This window comes from Macrobrachium rosenbergii, chromosome 55, assembly GCF_040412425.1.
Source record: "Macrobrachium rosenbergii isolate ZJJX-2024 chromosome 55, ASM4041242v1, whole genome shotgun sequence".
In the NCBI taxonomy this organism is placed as follows: domain Eukaryota; kingdom Metazoa; phylum Arthropoda; class Malacostraca; order Decapoda; family Palaemonidae; genus Macrobrachium; species Macrobrachium rosenbergii.
In genome coordinates this window covers 35,852,846-35,877,924 of record NC_089795.1, presented here as the reverse complement: position 1 = coordinate 35,877,924, position 25,079 = coordinate 35,852,846, and the positions used below count along the sequence as shown (strand labels likewise).

The window sequence follows — 25,079 nt, the reverse complement described above, 5'->3', positions numbered from 1 at the left end:
GGGTGGAAAAAAAAAAATTATTGTGAGTAGAGCTTGTTTCTTAATGAGGGAGTTACATGCCAACATCTCCTCATAAACCCATCTCTGTCATAAATCTCATGTGGAATCAATTTCAGCCAGAGCTAGAATGTCTCATGGGATAGGAAGATGTGTGCTCACTGCCAGATGGCATTCCGACTTGGTTGGAACAAGAAGAGCAAGTATCCAATGGAGTGAGAAGTTGCGGGTTGGTCCTAGCTTTTTCATAACTGGACTTAGAACATTTTTTTCCAGATAGAACATTTTTCTCCATCTGGAACATGACATCATCTAAAATTACTGCTACTGCTATAGGAAGCTTGAATCCTATGTCTGGTTCTTCCAACTTCATGCCTGATCTAGGTCTGCGGCTGAGGCTATATTTGGACATTTAGGTTGCCACCTTAATTTGCAAATTGGTAGCTGGGGGATAGGTACAGCACATCTTATGCAAAAGTAAAGGTCCCAAAAAATGTTAGTTGGATAAGAGGAGACTTTGCAGTGTCACAGATGTTTAAAACACCAGACGCTTAAAGAAGGAACAAATATACCGCAATGGTCACTATGAATACTGGATGCATACTCAGCTGTGTGTGTAGGGAGATGTCTTCCTCTGTAGAGTGTCTGGAGATAGAAATGATAGCCTACAAAGATTTTTGTAAAATAATGGGTTTGTGGTAAAAGAAAGTTAATTTTAACATAATAAAGATGTATGAAGTTATTGCAAGTTCTCATCATGTCAAGAAATTGTGTCAGTTATGAGCAGAAGTTTTAGCTTGTTTCATCCGAAAACAACTACAAAGGATAGAAGAGTTGGGTTTACATCCTCTGATTACTCTTTAGGGTTACATAATTGGTAACCACTTTACATACATTTATATGAGCCCTGTGCCATGAATCTAGACACTCATATCTTGATGACCAGTATATTTATAGGAGTTGATTTTGTACTTCCAATGCACTTTTAGAGGTAACTACTGTACTGTATTTATAAGTAACACACTGTATCTTATGTGTTTGATCACTGTTTCACCTTCGTTACTTCCCCTCTCCTCCACTAATTTTCTCCATACAAATTACACATAAGAGCCATTCTTGATTTTCCATGGTAGATTGTTGCTGTGGTACCTGAAACCGTGATCTTATAACATTTCATGTTTATAAGATTAATCTTGGATGTTAAGCCATATGTCTCTTCTTCTATTAAAGTTTTTTCTCCTTGAAACCCATGGTCAGACTGTTCATACTGTCAGTCTTCTGGTGAATTGAGTGGATGCATTGGTCATTCTTAGCTTCATATTTTGCTACTTATTTTTCTTTTATGTGTACATGTATCAGGAAACACTGTAGTTGTGTTGCATGGGAAGAAATTTTCTTTAACTGAGAGTATCCTGACTTCATCTCCTACAGGAAAAATTTCTTGTCCTTTGCTAATAACATTCTCAGTATATTATGCAAGTTCAGCTTTCCTCCTCTTTTTCCATGTAGATGGATTTATAACTAGCTCTGTTAAGTGATAAGGCCACACTCTGTGGCTGTCATTTTCCAGCCGACTTGGAAATTTTAATGTTCCTGGTCTTCATCCCTCTCTGATTTTATTCCATCTCTAGTAGTCTTGGCTTATAAGGTCTATAGGACTTTAGCTAGTATCACTAAAAAACTCATAGCATGTTGCCCAGATCCTATTGCTCTACTGTTCTTTAAGGAATTTGCTGTTGGAATGACTCTGGTGCTTTGTTGTCTTTTAGCATAATGATGAGTCCCCCACTTATCCTACATGTGGAATGTGGTTCAGCCCGTCCCAAAGAAGAGACACTACCACATTAAATCAAATTACAATCATATTACTTCATCTTGTACAGGCACTTTAAAATATCTTTTGTGCCCCAGCATGGCTTCTACAAGACTAGATCTGTTGAGGAACCGCTTTTGTCATATATTTATTTGTTTGTCTGTTATTTTAGATAATTTTTTCATTACCATAGGTGTTTAAAACATTTTACAGAGTTTTTCATAACAACTATTCACTATGCATCATGTTCAATTCTTTGCTACTTGGTGAACTAATTTCAAGCTTTTTATCTAACCTCTTAACGTTTCTTCTTAGTGGTACAGCATCTCTCTCTTTCCTTTATCTAGTTGTATTCCTCACATGTGTTCTCTCACTCATGGTTTTCCTCCTCTTGAAGTTGAAAGCATCTTGTATTCTAGCTTTTGTTGCCAGTTGAGCTCTCCCAAAATCTCTCTTCAACTGCCAACCCACTAATGTTTTGCACTTATCAATTTGGGGTTGTGAGTTGAGTAAAGGAGATTCCACAACTTGGTTAAGTTTAACGCTTCTTACATCTCACATGCACTACTGCTTTTTTCTGTTTCTTGTTTTTCTGTTGAATATGTTGAGTCTCCTTGACAAAAATTTAATTTAATCTTTAACTTCTTCTGCAATTGGGCATTCAAATTACTGTAAATTTTGAGAGATCGTACAGGTCAAATGGCTAAATCTGCTTGAAGAATGTGTATTGTTTAGATGATGAAAGTTTTTTTCATCCATTATTAAATCTCTATACAATCTGTATTCGTTCCAAACCCTGAGGCACCAACAGCTTTTGTGATAGTGAGTAAAGTAGGTCCTTTGTGTTGTGAGCTTCTCTCTTCTAGTGATGGTTCTATTCTTCATTAAATCAGCAATCTACTGTTTTTATTAGTCAAGTAATATATTTGTACAGTATTTAAAAAATATTTTGTATTTTAGATTTTTCCTCTATTTTCAGGGAGATTGATCTCAGTTCATCATGTATCATTGAAGTCGAAGAAAAGAAGACCAGGCTTGTCAACAATAAAGTATGTATTGTATGGTGAATATTTATAAAATTAAGAATGTCCCAAGTTTTCTTTTAATTACTGAAAAATTCATGCTCGTTAATTGTTATTCTAGTTGTCATTATTCAAAGAACTATCTGGATTATTCCAGTCAGGAAGTATGGTGTCCTTTACTTAGGAATGTTATCAGCTGAATAGGGGCCAGATCCAGGATAATGCTTAACATTATAGGAACAAACTTTGTTATATCCTTGACAGGTGCACTGTATCCTCACCATTACTATTTACATCCAGAGTCATAACTAAAATCAGTATGGAGGAGACATTCAGTGATAAGTTTACCAAGATAAATTAAAAATGGAACCAGGAGTGAATAAACTGGAAATGAAATTCCAAAATCAGAGGCCCATATTATGCAGGCAGACTAAGAATTTAAAATTAGTTTCTAAGAAAAACCAAACATTTGTTTAAAAAAATAAAATTTTTATATGGTGAAAAAGGGCTTTGACAATTTTTTAGATGTTTTTGTATTTTATGTGAAAATTTTGGTACATGATTAGCGTTATGTTAACTTTTGTTTTCTTTATTTTGTTGTTTTATTAACAGATCACTGCTGGTGATGGAGCAGAAGCCAGAGAACGTGTTAAGGAATTTACTTTTGACTATTCATACTGGTCTCATCGTGATGGCGATAAGCATTTTGCACCTCAGGTTAGTGCCTAATATTTATGGTCTTACAGTAATTGCTACCTTAGTGAGTAATTTGTGATTATGTTGGTCAGCCATAATTTACTACTATGGTATACTGTAATCTCTTGCAGTTTATGCAGATTCAATTTTAGTCATTATCTTTGTGAAATTAATGATGCAGACTTGTTATTTATAGTTAGTAACAGATTTTTTGTTGTTGTGTTATTCAGAATGTGCATACATTTATGTGAAACAAGCCAGAAAGGCCATTGTTCCAAGAAATCATCCAAAAACAGAAAGTCTACATATAAAAAGGGAATTACATCAAAGAAAGTTGTGGTAAATAGTGCTGAAAATTGTAAATAAATAAGCAAATAGAATTAATCATAAGAAAACATAAACTGAAAAGTAGGTCAGAGAAATTGAAGCCATTGGTTATATTGCAATCTTTTGTCAGTTGTTGAATATCAACACTCATAAAGCACTTCCAGAAAGTCTCTCAATGTACTGTTTCAGGATTAAAGTTCCCAGATGAGGAATCCTTTTTAACCTACGGATAATGTCAAATGACATCATGGAAATTTTGTGTTTTGAGATTCTGATGACACCATTTGTAAAAAAAATTAATTATAAATATTTTGATGTTAGGTAGCATTAGGATAACATTTGGAGACTATTGTGGGATGGTTAAACTGTATCTGCTATGCTAATAGTGGTTGTTATGAGAGAATTATCATTAAACCATTCCAAAATAGAATCCTAAAATAACAACATAAACAATAATATACAGGGCTATATCATTGGAAAGAAAATTCATCATAATTTTTCATGGTGGTGTTATCTATTGTTGTATTAGATAATGTTTTATGTACAAGAAGTAAAGAAATTTCTTCACGAACTTCATTGCATCATTCTGACTGCAGTATACAGTACTTTTGTTTTCCGTTTACAGTGATACCAAAATAAAGTATAACTACGGGCATTAAAATGACATATAAACCAGCATTCTATCATGAAAAACTGTTTCCAGCAAACAGTAGAATAAACTTAAAGCGTATAGGTATGCCAAAATAGGGCAAGTTTTACCACAGCTTTGGAAACCCGCCTCCCTCCTTCCCAAATCTCTGAGGGTTAGTGTGCTTGTAGAATTATGCACAAGGCATACACATATTGCTTGTGACATATTTCAATACTAGTGAAGATTTATTTAATTTCAGGTTCAAATATATGAGGATTTGGGGACTGATGTTGTATCAAATGCCCTCCAGGGGTATAATGCTTGTGTGTTTGCTTATGGCCAAACAGGAAGTGGAAAAACCTTCACCATGATGGGCTCCCAGGTTTGTTTATAATTACAAATACAGTATATTGTGTTATATGTTTTCATGGTACATCCATTATGTTGCACCATTTTTATAATGGCAAGAACATCATAGCTCTTTTTTTTTTTTATTGATTTTGATACCTGTTGTGAAATTTTTTTTCAGACAATTTATGTTCACACATGACCAGAGTTCTCCATAAGTTTTTAATGCCAACATTATCTGGGAATGAGGCTTATTATGAAGTGCAGTTCAAAATTAACTGGTTGTTAGCAGAAACTTGTTATTTCGTAGGCATTTGCACCAATTTTCTTCACCTCAGGTTAAAAGAATCCATTGCCCTCCAGCATCTTCTCTTTACTACTGAGAGATCATTTTTCAGTGTCAGGTTGTTTTGCCACTTGAGGTTTGATTAAAAAGGTGGAGTATATTTAAGAATTTTGAGCAGGGTCTTGATGCTGCAAACTGCCTTTAGAGTATCACCCATTGGCTTTGATGTCGTTTACAGTCACCTAGAATAATAAAGGCTAGGTAGATGAGTCAGAGAAACCCTGCTTTTACAACAAAACTAGGTTTTACACAAACCTATCAAATAGCCTTAAACTGCTGAATGCCACCAATTTCCTTGTAACTTTTTTTAACCGGACTCCAGCTGGTGTTAGAGAAGTTTTCCCTATGTTAAGACCGCTATGATTTAAAATTTTTCATTTTTGTTAAGAAAAAAATACATATTTTTAGAATGTTTACAGAATGTTTGAATTTTTGCATTGTATTGGGTGTATCCCTTTACATGATTCTGTGTTAAGTTTCGTGAGTTTTGTACTAGTATAGAATTGCTTCACTGTGTGACCAGAAACTTTTAACTGATCTCTCAGCTAGAGCTTGACTTCACAAAATGGAGATATTGAATGGGTTGTTGAGAAAAAGATCTTGCATAATTTGCATGCTGCAAGCAATATCAAACACAATTATCTAAGGCTAGGTCCAGGTAGATCACTTATTGGCACTACCAAGTAGCACTTATATGGTGCTTATATTTTTATATTGTTTTGTAAAGTGTGCTTTCATACAGGTATCAAGGAGATGTCAATCCTTGCCAGAGATGCTGCTGCTGTATAATGTGGGTCTTTCCACAAAGACCACTTTTGATTGCTGGGTCATGCAATGGAACAAAGATACCAGCCATCCAATTTGTTACCAAAAAAAAAAAAAAAATTTCTCTTTATAATGCAGTGGCACTTCTCTGCAGAAAAACCTTTCATTTAGACCACTGGGTCGGAGCCACAGATTTGCTGAGTTACATGACTATTTGGTGCTACATAGTGGTCCATCTGCCCCTAGCATAACAAAACACTTAGTTCAGAAAGTACACAATTAGTGAGAGAAAAATTATGCAGGATTTTTTTTCAGAATAAGTTAGTTTTCCAGCTGTTGATGGACTTTTCTCATGACCCAATTTGAGTGTTTCTAACTGTGTCATAGTTTATTTTTATAATAAATTTTATAAATTTTTATTTTATTCGCTTAATATACTTAAGAAAATAGTTTTATTGTGACTGCAAACACAGCATCCTTTGCACAGTGAAGCAGAATGAAATGCTCTAGTAATTGAAATTCACTACTGTATTATTTCAAAATCTGGCTGAAGGGCTCTCATGCTTGTTTTGAAATGTGCTGGAAATTACTACTAATGGTGTCATTATTATATATTTTTGTGCTTTGACACACAATTCTTGTACTGTTCTTTCATTTTCGAAAGCTGACAAACTTTTTATTGTGCAGCTGCGCTTTTCTTCATTTGAATTTTTTAATGTGGCATTATAAGTATTTTTAGTTTTATATATATATATATATATATATATATATATATATATATATATATATAATTTTTTTTTTTTTTTTTTTTTTTTTTTTTTTTTTTTTTTTTTTTTTTCAGAACAACCCAGGCTTGATCCCAGGATATGTGAGGCTCTCTTCTCTAGTATGGCAGAAGGTAGAGAAGCTGGCACAATCTCTACATAAGTCATTGTGCATAAAGTTATAAGTAAGCTGTGGAATATTGTTATATCCTCTTACAAATACAAACTTTCAAATTATTATATAGTATATGCATTATTGGCTAGCATGTATAGTAATTAAGTCACTCAAAATTTATACAAAGGTACTGTATTGGCCGTTATAGAAAGTGAGAATAAGGTTGAGCTACCAAGGATAGTAGGAATTGCCACTTCTCTCACAACTAGCATCTCTTATTACTAGAATTGTTCTTAATAGTACATTCAACCTAACTCTAGAACAGTGTTGGTCAAAGAAATCATGTAGTGAAGTACTAGGTGATGTTCAGGGAGATTCACCTACTACATCAGGACTTGCTTCTAAGGCAGTTGAATTCAGCATTATCAGCAGTTGTAATAAGCTGACACCATTCAAGTAACCAGTACATTATTGGTACAGCCAGTCTTTTGGGAGTACCTTAGGTGAACATCAAGGAAATTCTAGTTTCCAGTTTGTCTCTACAGATATGATGCCAGTGGAATTTAAGGCTCATTCGTGTTGCATTGGGTCGTACAGTAATCTGTAAGACTGGCTGATCCTCACATCCTTCAACCATCAGCTGTAGGATAATATTTACAGGGAAAGTCTATGGTACAAAATCTAATATCAATAGAAAGACTTGTCTGTGCAAAATGGATAATGAAGGTGATGGGCTTACAGATTCTTCTTTACCTTTATAGTTGCTAAACACAAGAAGACTAAGTAGTAGTGATATCTAAGTCTAAAAGACAGAATCATCCATTATTGGATGAACCTTCACATCATCTCAGGAGGAGCATTACCACACACGGAACACTTAAAAGTGTTGTGTACACAAACTCATCAAGTAAAGGGTGGAAGCTCAGTTGAAAGATGAGAGCTGTATGTTCATTCAAGAGAATGTTGACATATTAAAAAATGGATTTTATATAAGTAAACTTACCAAGTAATTGCATAGCTATAGTTTCTGCTTGCGTGGCAGCTTAAATTAAAAAATTCATGGGTAATGCTTCAAAATTTAGTGCAGATGACTGGTCCTGCCCACTCGTGGGAATACCGAGAATGATTTATCAGACAACCTCAGTCTGATTCTGCAGCGCTTGAGTAAATACCGAGTGTCGATGGCAGCTTTGTTCTTAAATTTACCGGTTGGAAACTGGATTTCAAGTCTACAGCTTTCAGGATCAGTATTTTATTGTTTTGTTATTAAGATCCGATTCAAGTTTATGATATTTCGCTAGGCTACAGTAGCAAATTCGCAATCAAGTGAGTTAACTACCGGTAGCATAGTTTACCACGCTACCACCTTTATCGGTTAACGGAATAAACATAAACACTGCGTTCGTTGCTGAAGCAATATTTACAGTAATGAATTACTTATCTGCAAGTCTCAATTAATGTTTGTTAGGATTTGAGACATGTCAGTATGATGATACATTTTGTGCTGTACTTCAACTATAGTCGGTAAAGGTTAACTTTCCTTTTCTGAATAGCATAATAAGATAAATATTTTGTACGCTACCCTTCCAAATTTTTTGGTAGTAAATACATCTAAAACTCTCTACTGTATTACCAGATGGCCTGAGGGAGAGGGTTAAGATGCAGATGGCTAAATGTTGACTTTACTGGTTATAGTGCTGTTACATCTTGCTACACATCCACTGGGCTACCCTAATCCCAAACCACAAAAACCCACAATGCACCAGTCATAAGCAGAGCTTCGACATGCACAATATAATACGCAAGACTTAATACATAGCAATCTCGATGTGTGATAGAATTTGAGGTATGTCTGTACTGTATGATGGTACTCAGTGTACTTCGAACTATGCCAGTAAAGTTGTTTACTGATTAGCATAATATAACGTATATATTGCATTCTCTACCGATCCAATATTTTTGGTAATGAATACATATTTACAATCTCGAATTATGTTGGTTAGGATTTGAGATATGTTTGTATAATGGCACTGTGTACTTCGTAACATTTGTCCGTAAAGAAATAATTAAACATCTTATTATTAAACTTTCCTTTGCAGAGAACTTAAAAGTGTAAGGGCAGGAATTCACTAGAAGAGAATTGTGCTTAATGTTTGGTTACGATGAGCTTTAGCAAGATATTCTCGACAGCTGAGAACCGTGCTCTGGTACTTGCTTCAGCAATACATATGATAAACAAGATGACACGAATTGTGAAGAGTTCCACATTTGTTAGCTCACACTAAGAGCGCCCAGTAGCACTCGCCAGCTCCCGAGCTACTAGCTCGCCTGATGCCAACTGAAGAGCACTGGGCACCCACTATCAGATGCTCGTCAAGTGCTTTGGCCTTTACTTTGGTGTTTCAGTTATTGAGATGCATGGCGCCAACCCTCCTACGGCCGGGCCTCCTGCCTTTTTTATCCACTTGCCTCACCTTGGCTCCCTTGCTTCCTTCCCGCGCTATTGCCAGTCTTGCGCCTAAGCAATAGATGTTAACCTTTGTAATAATAGTTAAGTGTTTTGCCTAGCCTCTGGTCTTCAAGTGGCCGACCTTAGTCTCTGATCATTGGGTGTCCCTCAGTGATCGGACTCCTCCTTTGAGTACCATACAAGTGCTCTTTGTGCGGTTTTGTTCTTTTGCTTACACTTTCGCTCTAGAGTTCCAGACAGGCCGAATTGCCCCCTTGCGACATCAGTTAGTGTCTCAGAGCACTGTCCTTTGCAGGCAGGGACTTTTGTGTACAAATTTATGAGCTTGTTGAAGAAGGCTGTCACCTCTACAGAGAGTTGGGAATCTGACTTGGATTTTTTAGGGAGCAAGACAAGTGTTTTTCCTTCCCTCCCTCTGATGCTTAGGCAGGATTAGTCCTGTAGCAGAAGTCATCACTCTTGGTTTTGTTCAAGACCATTGTTACCCATGGCCAGACTTTTGTGTACCTTATGGACTTTCCAAGTTCCTATAAGAATGTCAACATTAGTTTTTAACAGTAACAGCCTCTGCATATGTTGTCAGTCTGGCACCGAGGTGTCATCGAGTCCACGGCAAGGCGCATCAAGCTAATAAGTCATCCTGCTTCTGATGGCCACGTGTCCGTGGTTGTTTAGTATTAACAGGTCGACAACTAGTCCACTTAGTTGTCTGCAAGTCGTACGAGGTTCCATGTTTGTTCGCCATGGAAAACTAATTGAACAGTCCTGTCGTCCATTCTAGGGTGATTGCTGAGTTTGATAGGTAGGATATCATTTCATGTCCACATACAAACCGAAAAGATATCTCAGACCCGCCCACAAGACAGGGTCTTCAGCGCGAGAATTTAGGCTTCGATATCTACGGCATAAGACTCTCTCTCGAGTCCTTGCTCTGCTTACTTTTGTCTTGCTTTTCTGACCACGAACTTCAGCTGCCCCCTCAAGACCACAGGGACAAAGAATCATAACCAGACTCTCGCTGTTTTTTCCCAAGACCTGGTTTTATTTTGGACCTACTGGTGGTATCTGTCCGAATTTAGACTTTTGGAAGAAGTCCCTCATCGTGAGACTAGTCTTAGACTGCTTCTCATGCCTTGTTCTAGTAGAGGGAGCCTGCTCGGGGAACCGGGAATTTCTGGGACGTGTCCCCAGGGGAATGAACCTTCACTTTTATGCCAGAGAGCTGAGAACCATTCGCTTAAGACCTCAGTTCTTCTTGACCCTCGCTCATAGATATACAAGTAACTTCAACAGTGAGTTTACCATTCCATTGGACCATGAATAAAGTAAGGACTTGCACACAGTTGAAATGTTTATCAAAATGTTACTCATATACCCCATAGACAAAAAACCATAGATCATATAGGACAAAAAAGTTCACGTTATGCTGTTTATACTGATGGGTCTAAATCACAACATGGAGTAGGATATGCAGCTATATCCCAAAAACAAGTCATATCAGCCATTCCTGCCAATAATGCCTCAGTCCTCACAGCAGAGTTATGCAGTTGCAGTAGCCATCAAAATTATAGCAAAAATCATTCTCAATAATTTTGTGAATTTTAGCAACTCAGGAAGCACTATAGAAGCCATTCAAGGTTACTACCCAAAAAATAATATTGTACAGGAAATTAATATGAACTCCACAAATTGTAGAATAATGGAAAAAATATTGAAATATGTTGGATCCCTGCCCATGTAGGGAATAAAGGAAATGAAGAAGCTGATAAAGCAGCTAAGGAAGCAGTCCACATGGCAAGAATGAAATGTAAAATCCCAATTAGGGATTACATAAGAGAGATAAAACAATCATTGTAAATAAATGGCAAAATATATGAAACAAGGAACCATAACAATAAATGAAACATAAAACTGGGTGTTGAAAATGAGTCTCATCATGTCAGAGAGAGACGACACAAGTAATTCTGACGTGTTCATGAATAGGCCATACTGGTTTGACACAGGGATACTTGATGAACAGTCCACATGGCCTTCCGAATGCCCAGAATGCAGTGTTGATACAGCCAAACGGTTGTGTGATCATGTCAAAAATATTACCAACAGCGAGTATCAACCTTTGGAAATAAATCAATTGGCGAAATCTTATCAGAATCTTATACATTTTCAGTCATCCCAGTTTTAACATTCATGAGGAAGTGTAACTTAGTTAATAGACAAAATATAAAACTAAGTAAATAATGAAAATACAGAAGCCCGTAGGGCGTGTAATGAATAAAAAAATATTTTTTAATTTTCAATTTTTAATTTTTAATTTTTTGAAATTTTGTTTTATTCTTTTTAATCTTTAATTTTTTTTGTATGCATGAAAACGAGCAAATGTATTTATTGTATACATGTGTTTCAGTGTAAAAGCATGTTCATTATACAGTTTTTTCTTTTAAATTAATTTTCATTCATTCATCATCACGCGAATGACCTATTTGGTCCCATTCTAGGCTTGTGGCCTAGACCTGGTATTTCATCTATATAATCCTTCAGGCCAGCCCTATGAGAGCTGATAGCTCAGTGGTCTGGTTAAACCATCTTAATAATAATAATAATAATAATAATAATAACATAATTTGCAGCAGACCTCTTTTAAACAGGTTCTATTGAATATTATTGCTGCTTCAGCTGCATTTACTTTTGTAGAAGACTTTTTCTATTTTATCATGGACTCTTCAGTGGAGGCGCGTGCTATCAGCCTGCCTCATATTTGCCATTTCATGGGGGAAAAGTCAAAATCTGATTTCGCTTTCTTTACATATTCTATACAGTTGGTTCTATATAATTGTTGTCACACGCTGCTTCGGCAGATTCTGTCATTCTCCAGCGAGCTAGTAGAGGATCAAGTAGATTGTATAGGTCCTTCTAAATTTATACACCGGCTTCAGCGGGGGTCATGGATGGCGAATTTCGATTGGCTGCAGTCAGCGACCCTGCCACCGCGGCGAAAGCTCGATCCTGACAGATCTTTCGCAACCTGGAATGTCATTCATTCCAGCTGCCCCATTGGCCTGCCCGCTGAGTGATGTCACGTCGGCTGATCATCGGTAGCTGGCTGCTATTGGGCTGTGGATGAATGACGCCATCTACTCTTTCTGTCGTAGTCGTGGGGATTGTCTCAAGGGCGCCGCCATCAGCACTCCGATTTCAGGTTGTCGCCAGGGCATTTCGCTGGATTTGGTGGGCGTTCTGCATTATTCTTCTTAAATTCGTGTGTAGGGAGCGATGCCTCCCGCGCCGATTTTACTTGAATATTATATTATATTTGCAAGGAAGATTGAATACTTGTGCCTCTCAATTACTGCATATACAGTATAAAGGGAGAAATGGCAAAAACCGTAGATTTGTCATTGTATTCATGTATGCTTAGGAAAATGTATACCAAAATGATAGAGAAATATCAGTGTCCAAAGAAACTTTTATACTGATTTGTCCATTAAATAGACATCTAAATGAATTATGTTTTCATCTTAAACTTTTATCTAAATTATTGACTAAACTGAACAATTTATTTATATGTGCAAATTCAGCATACAGTATATAAAAAACTTGTTTTATGAAAATCTATAACTTCACATACATTTGATGTGTCTCCTGATCCTCAGAAATTGCAAGACTGCTTTTGCATCATGTATTATGTTGACACTTACATTATCTTATTTTCAAATGAAAGGGTGTCATTATCATTATTATTAGTCAGATTTCATTTTCATGGGAAATGTTGTTTTTTCTAATTTACACACTGTTTGCTCATAACCATATATGCACACATTAAAATATTAATCACATCATCATGAAGATTGCCGTTAAGAAGTTTAAATTTTTGTATTGTAGTGGAGTGTTTCAGTTTGTTTTAAGCTTTTCTATTTTGAGTTATACAGTACAGTAGCATGATGTTTACACACCCTGCATGGATTATCTTTTATTTTGTATTTTTTGCACTTATGAGTTTCTCATATTTTCTTAATTAATACCAATGAGGCATTTGTTTCCCATATTTTCTTAAGTAATACCAGTGAGGCATTTATAAATTTAAGAGGTTTGAATTTACAAAAACAAAAGTAATTTTAAATTGTGTTTTTTACACATCGTATTTATACTTGTATGAACATTTTAGGGTAGAAGTGAGCTATCTAGAAATCTACAATGAACGAGTTAAGGACCTCTTGAGGCAGGGTGCACATAATGATACCCACAGCCTAAGGGTGAGGGAACATCCAAAGCTTGGTCCTTATGTACAAGATCTCTCCACACACTTAGTACATCATTACCCAGATATACAGGTATGTTACTATAAACTGGAACTTTTTTTTTCATATGCAATATACAAACCACTATTTTTCTGATGAGGTTAGATTTTGATTGATAAAATAAAACCTTTCAGAATGAATAAAATCTTTGGGTTGGAGACCATTGGTGTTATTCAGGTGAGGTACCTCCATTAAGCAGCTCCAGTTAGGTGTTTATAGCCTTGGCAGTAACAGTTGTTGATAGGATCAGGATAATCAGGATCTCTGCTAGAGCAGGTTGTGGGATTCCAGAATGATGTATTTTTCACAGGGATTAGTCTGAAAGATGTGAGAGCTCCATTTCATCTGATGGTGAGTAACAAGAATAATCTCTTAAGGAGATAGAAGTTAATTGCCTCTAAGGAAGGGTAGAGGAATATAAAGTAGGTTTCTTAAGAAAAGTGCGATACACTGGAAAATAAAAAATACGAAAGAGAGGACTCCATCCATTACACGTATAATTTTCTTGTCAGTGTTTACTGACGGTTGTGTTTTGATAATGTATGGTGGGCTTTTCCTTATTTTGTAGTTGAAAGAGATGGCATCAAACACCATTATTGGCTTTCAGCATCACAAAAACAGTTATTGCAACACCAGCTTATATGTGTCTGTCAATCAGTTAAGAACTACCATTGGTATCCTATTGATGGTTTTTATTTTATTTGTTAGTTGGGAGTGGTTTTTTTCTGACAGCAGATAAGTGTAAAGTATAAGAATTAGCATAATTAGGAAAAATTTAATTATATAAAAAGATTACAGATTTTTAAGAAAACTGCTGGATAGGTGCGTTATAAATTTTCTACCCGATATGATACTTCTGTTGAGTTTCATCAGGTATCTTGAATGTCATTACAACAAGAAAGCCTATTATCTTACTTCTACCAAAAGTCCTGCAATTTCAGGGGGCCCAAACAAGCTAGATCTTGGTTAAAAAGTATATCTTAGTTTAACCAGACCACTGAACTGATTAACAGCTCTCCTAGGGCTGGCCCGAAGGATTATATTTATTTTACGTGACCAAGAACCAACTGGTTACCTAGCAATGGGACCTACAGCTTATTGTGGGATCCGAACCACATTGTGACGAGAAATGAATTTCTATCACCAGAAATAAATTACTCTAATTCTTCATTAGCCGGGTAGGAGAGTCGAACGCTGGGCCAACAGCGTGCCAGGCGACACCTCTATCCACCCCTCCAGCCTTGGTTAATCTGCCTATTGTGCAAAGCCACATTAGTTGTAGAATAGAAATTTCGATGATGAGGAAGCGGAGGGGGTAGAAGATTAAACTCTGCTAGACCAAAGAGAATTATCCCATCTGGAGACGAGAGAATTCACATAGCCTAGACAGAATTATTGATCAAGCACAGCAACTCTATAGAAGCCTCAACCCTCAGAGGATTGGAGAAGCTTCTATACCTGTAGGAAAACTGAAGAAGTTGTTACTGGTTTTCTCGAGGAAGATTATTGTACTCCACAAATGAGTTCAGTAACCCTCAGCACACAGCAGTAATATTTCTTGAGTTCTACATCTTCTCACATCCGGATGCAAGGATCACTCTATTATGTTAGAAGGCAGTGGGACATTTCTTAATAATCGCATGAAGACTTTGCAGTCCCAAACTCCCTTGGGGCTTCGGAAGTCAGAAGCAGACATTGGCACCTTTGCCGAGCGTCATCTAGTTCGCAAGAACGGTCGGGAGAATTTCCGCTTCCATATGATGGCTGTGTCGATATACGGCCATATGTCCATGCTGTCACGTCCACAGCCAGGCGAACGCGAGAGACAAAAAGAGGCTTAGGAGCGAGGCTGAATGGCCGAGGAATTGAACTGACCGCACATACATGCGTCTTCACAGACGTGGACATGCTATAGGGCACAGTCATGGGAGCTGGGACGACGATTAGAGGACTTCCTGGAAGAGCGTAAACAGGGAGGAGCTCTGGAATGATAGAGACTAATGTCATGGACGTGCGAGCAATGAGGCAACGTCGGCCTAGGCTGGAAACACATCTGCAGCTGTGCAGAATCTCTCATGCCCGTCATACTATTGTGGGACCCAGAAGGAAATGGCTGAACTTCCAAAGCCTTCACTACACTGGATTTCTTAACAGAAGCCTTGTCATCCTTCCTACAAATACGAACGGGGGTGTTGGGGGAAGATGACACTGCTGTAGATATTCCGATCACCGATCTCTGCTTGGAGTGAACAACTGGATGGATGAGAAGCGGCTGGATGTGACAGCCTCATCAGCAAGACACCTGTGAGCTAGAGTGGGAGAACCACAGTTGTGGTTGGATGAAGACGGAGAAGAAGAGATAAAGATGGCTCTAGGTCTTCTTAAGCGATGAGCAGTGACAAAATATCTAATCCTCCAATGTCTAATGGGGGAGGACCAGACAGGAGAAGATAAAGATGAAGACAAAGAAGAGGAGGAAGATGATGAAGGAGAAGATGGAGATGGAGATGGAGACCTGCGACACTTCTTCACAGTACTGGCAAACTTCTCTCGAAAAATGATGTCGACTTCGTCAACCACTGCTTTCATGAGAGCATCAGAAGACAGATCGGTAGTAGAAGTCACCGCCGCGGTAGGCGTCCAAAGCTCCGAGAGGGATACGCTGCTGATGGAGCAGGAGTAGAAGCCACCACCGCGGAAGGAGGTCCAAAGTTGTGAGAGGAATACGCTGCTAACAGAGCAGGAGTAGAAGCCACCACCGCGGAAGGGGGCTTCAAAGCTCTGAGAGGGATACACTGCCGAGAGATCTGAGACCGCAGGTCTGCGTAGAGGTGCGAGGAGAGCCGTTGAACTGGGAACAGTCAAGGCAGACGAGATGGGAACGTGAACGGTCTTTACCGCTGCAACCGCCAACTGATGGTCAGGGTATACCCGAGATAGCTTCTGTGCATGTTCAGGTGAGCGTGTTCGCTCTCCCAGGGACAATCCCTGTTTGTGTTTGTGACGGGATCTGTTCTCCCAGACCCATGAAACGAGCATCACCATTGGTTGATGACCGTTCACAGCCTTCCTCTCCTGCCGAGAATTCAGCCTCAGGTAGGTCTGTGAAGGGTGCTAGGCCCCTCTCACCTTCCCTCAACCTCCTGGGGTTATACCAGGAGTCCAGAGGCAGACAGGTCTTGGGTTGGCAATCGGGAAGTGTCTTCCCAATGCAGCTCTTCCACACAGACTTACAATCCTGGTTCGGTCATGGGATTGGAACGGGCGTATGCTCGTGTGGTGGAGAAGAGGCCAGGGGGTTCTGAGGAGGGTCTCTCCCCTGCAGAGAGAGTGGATTAGGAAGACCATGACTTTGATGGACTGGAAAGTCCTCTCCTTAAAGACATGGACACCCATAAATTACAGAGGTCATATGTTGAGATCATTAGACTGGTTTGTCAGTATAATGACCTTGGAGAAGAGACCTTGGCTTCCTGTGACATGTTTCCTTTGGGTCTTGAAGCTTTCATGGGAGCCCATAAGGAATGCACACCTTCATCGAAGTGTGCTGATTCAGTTCTGGCTCAGGTGAAATCTCTTGTTTCATGGCAGGACAACTCACTGTGGTCTGGCTGTTTGTTCAAGATGCTCCCTCCACCTCTCCCTTTTCAGAAGAAATTCTACAAGCCCTTGGAAGGGTCAGTCCCAGCTGCACAAGTTGATCCAGACTTAGTTCGTCTCGGACCAGGTCTGTCGTTGGAGGAACTCTGTGCAGAGGGTATCTCCCTCTCACATCAGGAGTCAACAACACTGGATACGACTGCCATGGCAGCATTCCAATCAGTCCCTTGGCTTGACCAGTGGTCAACCGCTGTAACGAAGATCATATCTCTGCCTTTGCTACACAGCAATGTAGAACTTGCTAGCCTTTATAGACTGTTCTTGTTTGGAGGTAGGACAGTTTCCTATCTAGCCCACCAGACAGCTAACCTGTGGGCACTTATAAATTCGGCGAAGAGAGATGCCCTCTCCGTGTTACCAAGCCCCTAGGATCTGAGTCAGTTCTAACCTTTAAGAAAGAACCGTTTGTTGGTTCCACTCACTTTCAACAAAGAGCAAGTGGACGCCGCAGTGGATAGAAGGAGGGTGGATAACAACGACCATCTCTTCCAACACGCAGTAGCAAAGACCTCTGGGCCTTCGTGTGCTACTGCAGCCCAATCTTCAGCTGGCACTTCCTCTGTGGGACCTAAGAAACCCCAGAATTCTAAGGGCCCCTTTAAGGAATAACCATCCTTCTTCTGCTCCCCCCCCCCATCAGGAACGGTGGACAACAGCATCCCTTTCGGCCTTCAACCAAACCAGGGAGAGGAGGTAAGGGTAAGAAGAAGGGAGGAGGATGCTAGGAGCAGGGTTCCTCCCCACATGCTGCCATCGGTGGTGGGGTTGCCTATCGAGCCATTGGGCAACATGGTAGGCTATTTGCTTCCCTTCAAATCTCCTCCATCTCTCACCAACTTTCCAGTTCACATACAAACGTATGTTCCTGGCTCACTGGAGTATCTCGCCCTTCAGGACAAGGTGAAAGCAATTCTGAAGAAAGGCACTGTAGAAGTCGTGACAGATCGGTCCCCTGCTTTTTACAGCAGATCTTTCTCCTGGAAAAAGCATCGGGGGATGGAGACTGGTCGTAGACCTCTCCCCTGAACCAATTCATTCACCAGACTTGGTTCAAGATGGAAACAGTATGTTCGGTGCTCGCGGCCATCGGGGAGTCCGACTTCATGCTTTCAGTTGATCTACAGGATGTATTTTCAGATACCCATCCATCAGTCCTCCTGCAAATATCTCTGCTTTATCCTCAATAGGATGGTACACCAATTCAGGGCACTTTGTTTTGGGCTTCCAACCATTCCCCAGGTGTTCATGGGAGTGTTCACCCTTGTGTCGTCTTGGGCCCACTTGCACGGGATACGTCTTTTGAGGAATCTTGACGATTGGGTAGTTCTGACGAACACTCGTTTGAATTGCTGATCCAGGACAGAGATTGCCTTCTTGAGTTTTGTCACAGCCTAGGCATTGTGTTAAATTTCAGGAAGTCCAACCTCACACCCAAGCAGAGGATAACATACCTGGGCACTCTGATAGATATGGCAGCAGTGAGAGCCTTTCCCTCAGACTCCCGTATCAGCAGGTTCAGGAGGCAGCGCAACAGTTCTGTCTCGTCAGGAACAACCAGCTCGGATGTGGCAAGTCGTTCTTGCTCACCTGTCTTCCTTGGAGAAGCTGGTCCCTCATGGGCAGCTTCACCTTCATTCCCTCCAATGGAGAATGAAGTTCTGGGCTCAAGCAAGGGATCCTTCGTCCCTTCTCATTCTTCTCTCAAGGGAAGTGAGACAAGACCTAGCCTGGTGGCTAGACGACAAGAACCTCATAATAGGAGTGCCTTTACACACTCCCACTTCAAGGGGGGGATGGGGTGCACACCTGGAGGAGTTGCTAACTTCAAGTATGTGGAATTAGAATGACAAGCACCTCCATATCAACATCTTAGTACTCAAGGCAGCCTTCTTGGCTCTGTAAATGTTTCAGGATCGAGTGATGGGGCACACCATGGTACTGATGAGCGAAATACCATGGTAGTGGCATACGTCAACAAGCAAGGGGGACTGGTGTCCCGTCAGCTTCATCAGTTGACAGTGCAGATGTACAAGTGGGTGGTAGCACATTCAGTGGAGCTGTCAGCCAGGTACATTCCAGGCAAGAGGAATGTACCAGTCGCCAGGGTCAGGTGATAGGGACAGATTGGTCTCTGCACCCAGTCATTGTGAAAAGATTGCTCGATCTTTGGGGACATCCAGTGATAGACCTGTTTGGAATCTGGCACAACAGGAAGTTGCTGGCATTCTGTTTGGTCATCCCAGACCCTTGGACAGCAGTGGAAGATGCCTTCCAATACCCCTGGGACGATCTCAACACGCACATTTTTCCTCCGTTCTGTCTTATTTATCAGGTGATCAACAGGGTAACGATCACCGAGAACCTCAGAATGACCCTGGTGGCTCCCAAATGGCCACATGCCGAATGGTACCTGGACCTACTAGCTCTATTTGCTGAGGCACTGAGGGAGATTCCTCCCTGGCACAACCTTCTGTGCCAGCCCCACGTTGAGAGGTTCCGCTAGTCCATAGAGTCCCTACATCTTCATGGGTGGAAACTATCCAGCATCTCTTGCGAGCGAAAGGCATTTCTCACTGAACAGCAACAGGGATGTCTGGATACCTTCGGAAATCCTCTGCAGACGTCTATCAGGGGAAATGGGCCATCTTCTGTGGTTGGTGTCATGGAAGGGTTTTCTCTTTGGTCAGAGCAACTATTCAGCTGGTAGCAGACTTTCTCGTCTTCCTTCACTGAACAAAGCATCACTCTGTCTCAGCAGTTAAGGGCTACAAAGCTGATGAGAAGCTTTGAAAAGTCTTGCCCTCCCAGGGAATTCAGGCCCCCTGAGTGGGACGTGACTCTCGTTCTTCGGAGTCTGACTCGGGCATCTTACTAGCCCTTACAAGAATCGTCAGACAGGGATCTAACCCTCAAGACTGTATTCTTGCTTGCCCTGGCATTGACGAATAAAGTAGGTGAACTCCATGGTCTTTCTTGTAATGTCAAACACTCAAGGGGATGGGGATCTGTTACACTCGAATTTGTCCTGGAATTAATAGCGAAGACTCAGAATCCATCGGTCCCTGACATTAGGTTCGAGTCCTTCTCGATCCCCTTCCTAGAGGACTTTGTAGGTAATGACGCAGATGATTTGCTACTATGTTCAGTTAGGGTGTTGCAGTGCTACCTTAAGAGGACTTGACAGCTCAGGCTTGGGTGTCGACAACTCTTCGTTAGTACTGGCAAGACCAAGAAGAGGTGTCCAAGAACACCATCTCTTTTGGCTTCGTGAGACTATCGAATGGGCATACTCCACATCTAATAAAGAGGATGCAATTATGTTGCAGCCTAGAGCTTACAAAGTCAGGGTCATTGCTCCGTCCCTTGCATTCAGGAAGAACCTGTCAGTTCATCAGCTTCTGAGAGCAGGAGTGTGGGCTGGACAGATTACATTCACCTCCTTTTACCTGAGGGACATTGCCTATAGATCCTTGGACACCTTTTCCATAGTTCCTGTGGTGGCTGCTCAACAAGTTGTGTAACTCACCCAGTTCCCATAGCGGGACAGGTAACATCTTGTCTAAGATGCATGGTTGCAAAAGTTAGAGTGACCGTGTGTGACTTGCCTCCCTCCTTCCCCATTTCTTACCCTTTCTCTTATGGTGGGCAGAGGATCGGGTGTTATACCGTCGTACGTAGGGCAGACACAGCCTTTCTATTTTTCTAATTCATATACAGTAGTCTAATAGAAGCAAAAGTTCTACTCTCTGTCTAACAAGGAGAGAGAGGGACTGACAGTTGACAAACCCATTGGTTATTATAGCTTTATTGTATCTGACTTAGAGTTCCTCCAAGCCTTTTCGAACGAGTGCTACTGTTCAAACCCATTACTTCAAAAAACCCGGAAGTCTGACAGCTGATTACACAATTTCTGCTCCTCTGATCAGGGGCATGGGACTTCTTCCTTTGCTCAGCGTTGCACGACCAGGAAGAGACCCAGGTGAAGCAAACCACCATTTGGTTGTGAAACTTACTCAGATCCTCCCATCAATCATTAAGTGTTCTTTATGTAAAGGCTGACGGTTTGTATCATGTAGGAATAAATGACAAATTTTTAAAGTAATTTGTATTTTTCTAACATACGAACCTGAGGTCTTTACATATACTCCCTACCTCTAGCCAACCCTCTTCTAATACCTGAACTATTAGGCAAGTGAATACATTGCTCAGCAGTTCAGCAGTGGGAGGTGGTGAGGGTATCCCTCACCCCTCCCATTGGTAGTTAACTACTGAATAACCTTGTTGTATTAGAATAGCCTGCTCCAGCTTGTGCTGAAGGTAATTCCTCATGTACAGACTTCAGGTTTGTATGTTAGGAAAAATACCAATTACTTTAAAATTTTGTCATATATGGAAGTAGCAGAAGGCAAACATGTATGAAGACTCAGGAAATCAGGGAGAAAGGTGATAGCTGAAGACCTTGACTTGATAGGAGTTCAGGCAGAAAAAGCACAGGACAAAGAAGAGTGGAAAGAACTCACTCTAAACTTTTAACTTATAAGTGAAACTCTTGATGTTAAATGTTTATGATGACAACTGGCACAAAAAATAGTGGTATGCTAATTCTGTCATGAGTATCTTTGCTTTGTGGTTTTTCATGAAAAGTAAACAGGTCTGTAGTTCAGGTAAGGCTGCTTAATTCAGAGATTAATAGGAATTTTTTTAGATGTGCACCAGATACCATCACTGATATCTTTCCCATTACCAAGTGAGTGAAGACATCTGATTGGATAAGTAGCTCTGGAAAAATTGACTTACATAAATTTTAAATATCGGTTGACTTTGTAAAATAAGTTTGGTTTATATGATTACATCCAAAAAACTTATTTAATGTTTGTTTCACAAATATAAATCACATCTTAAAATACCTTCCTCTTCTCCAGTTGGTACACATCTCTGTTAGCAGGCAGAACTTGAAATGAACAGCCAGTACATGAGGGAGGTGTAATTTAAGAGAGTGCTTGACATTGTTGCTTTTCTTAGCATTAAGCTTGAAGTGAAATTTGTTTCTATTTATTGTTTTAGAATTAGTCTTAGTCTATTAAACATGTTTTCATAAATGTTGCAGGAACTAATGAAAAGGGGTAATTCTCACCGTACTACTGCTAGTACCCACATGAATGATACAAGCTCCAGAAGCCATGCAATCTTCACTGTTACTTTTATTCAAGCTAAACTCCTGTCTGATACACCTTTGGAAACCCGTTCAAAGATTCACTTGGTAGATTTAGCAGGAAGGTAAGTTGATAGACAAGTAAAAGTAAAATACTCAAGTGATCAAGATTCCATATAAACATCATGGCAGGATTATGTTTTTAATTATTTTTAAAATTTACTTTTGAGTTTACAAGATGATGGACTGAAATTTGGAATATGTGTGCATGACTCTAGTTACTAATATAATTTACAGCATTAAAGTCATAAAATGTAACATACAGGACCAAGTTAATTCTAGATGCATTAATGTGAGGGATGAATTATTGAATTGTGAGTACAGTTATTTTCATGTGTACTACAGGCAGTGCAGTGGAGTAACTTGTGTGTCACTTCAGCTATCAAATATACGTTGTACAGTATAGTTTTGGAATCCTTCTCCATGTTATAATTTTGAAATATATGCTTAACCCAAGGGTATTGAATGACCTTGTGCAGAAAATGCTATTTATCCTACTATACTTTTGACTTATAAAGATACTTTGTCACTTGGGGTTATGAGGTTTCTTATTTTACAATTTGTTGTTGCAAACCTGTTAGTCAAAAAACTTTTTGCTGTGCAAAGTGAATCCAGGCTTACACAGTAAAGTGTGTCAAAGAAAGCTCCTATTGCAAATGCCCAGCTAAGCCTCCAGTCCATGAAGTGATGCTGTTTTCATTCTTTTCTATGCTTGCATAGAACATATGTGCTACCAAAACTCTTCCCTTGATCCTTGTCTCTGCCTGGATATCTTATTCACTTTAGTGTCCTCAACTGCCTTGACTTCCTTGACAACTCTTGCTTTAGCATTGACTACTGCACTGTCCATGGTTCCTTCCTTACCTCTGGAGCCCCACCTGCTATAGTTCCTGCTTCAACCTCAGTGCTCCAGTCTTGTGAAGTCTCTTTTTGTGCCTCCCCTAGTCTTGTTGTTTTGTCCTATGAGGCCATACTTGACCTTTGAGAATTTTTGTTGCCCAGAGGCTCTCCTCCAACTTCTGTAAAACCTAATAGTATCCATAAGCTATGTTGTAAGGTTTCAACATAATCCTTGTCTAGTTTTGATAATACCCTGGTTTTCTCAGCTTCTCAAACACTACTGTGGTACATCCCCCACATTCTCCAGTTAGTGGCTCACACCCCAGGCCAAGCCGCTATTGTCCTTTCAGTCATTCTTCAGGTTCTGCTTTCCCTTAAATTAATGCCTTGCTTGCCACTAGCAGTCATGAGCTACATTGGCAGTCAGTCTGTTATCTCCTCAGCCTCTTCTTCAAGTGGTTCATCTCCTCTTTGCTTCAGTTCTTCTGCTCCACCTGTTGTAACTTGAGTCTTCTTCCGGTTTGGTTGTTCACCTTTCCTTGGCTCCTCAGGTTGTTGCCTTCTGTTCTCATTCACCAGGTTGCCAAATCCCTGGGATGGCCAGACTTGATCCCTGGGATGGCCAGACTTGATTCTTTGCAGGACAATATTATGTTGGATGAGTATTCAGAGGAAGAGACTACTGGAGACCTGTGTGCTCTTCAGGATGATACATAGTTCATGAGAATCCTCAGTTGGCTTTGTGATCTATTCAACATAAAACATCTGCCAAATGGTCAGCTTCAGAGATGGATGCCTACAAGTGTTTCTGCAAGTGAGTCTCATGCTCTTGAACTGATAAGAGTGGGTTTTTGCTGCTGCCAGTTCCTTGCTGTCTTCTAGTTCTCTCACAGCTTAAGACATGACCAGGGCTTATTATCTTGATCTTTCACCAGGTCATTTGTCCACGTTTTGAAATACAATATACTCACAGCATGTTGTGCAACGTAATGATGAAGAAGAGGGATGCAAGTGTAGAGAATCTCTCTTGAGTTGTTGTGACCTCTTCTCAGAGGACTTGCTTCAAACGGGGAAGAAATTGATAACCACTAATGTTCTGAGTCCTAATGTCTTCTCGTCAGTATCTGCACACTAGGCATCAGACTTGGCCATTTCTTGTTGTTGCTCTGATGCATTGAGAGAGGACTCTGCTACAACAGAATGCAGTTGGGTACATCCTCCTTGACCTTATGAGTATAATTTGTAGCTCTGCTATCATTAGGATTGTTGTCTGAACTCCTTTACCAAGTTACTTCTTCATGCTATTACACTGAAGACCCTTGATTTGTACTCATTAGAACCAATTGTCGCTGAGGCCAGTGTACTTTCAGTGGTGTGAGACTTAGGTCATTCATCTTAATCCTATTCGTGATTCACCCTATTTCTTTTATTGAGCACACTTGGAGCATATACTTCCTGGAGTATTAGCTTCCATGCCTCTTGTACTTGGTGAATCTTCATCCTAGAGTTCACCCTCCTTTGTAGACCAATTGCTTAAGGAGGCACTCATTATGTGAATCTGCTATTGCATATTCATTACTTATGAAAACTCTCATTATCTAGATGTTTTTGCCAGCTCACCATTATTTATCTTGATACTGACCTCTTCTGCTGTTATGTCTTCTAAATGATGACTTACACTGTTGTTTTTACATTAAAACAATTTTTTATACAAACCCATTAATCACAGTTTATAGTTCTATTCTCCCATCCCCTCTCTCTTCAAGTAGAGATTGTCA

At 39.9% G+C, this 25,079-nt stretch overlaps 1 protein-coding gene across 1 annotated transcript in view; it reads left to right on the top strand.

Moving 5' to 3' along the window:
* The window catches only part of LOC136835961 (kinesin-like protein Klp98A), a 130,418-nt gene that overhangs the window by 18,576 nt on the left and 86,763 nt on the right, over positions 1 to 25,079 (top strand). Inside the window, 7 exon segments of the mRNA XM_067099864.1 lie at positions 2,790 to 2,859; positions 3,445 to 3,549; positions 4,746 to 4,868; positions 6,787 to 6,799; positions 6,802 to 6,861; positions 13,450 to 13,622; positions 22,357 to 22,526. Coding sequence (XP_066955965.1) covers positions 2,790 to 2,859; positions 3,445 to 3,549; positions 4,746 to 4,868; positions 6,787 to 6,799; positions 6,802 to 6,861; positions 13,450 to 13,622; positions 22,357 to 22,526 — 714 coding nt within the window.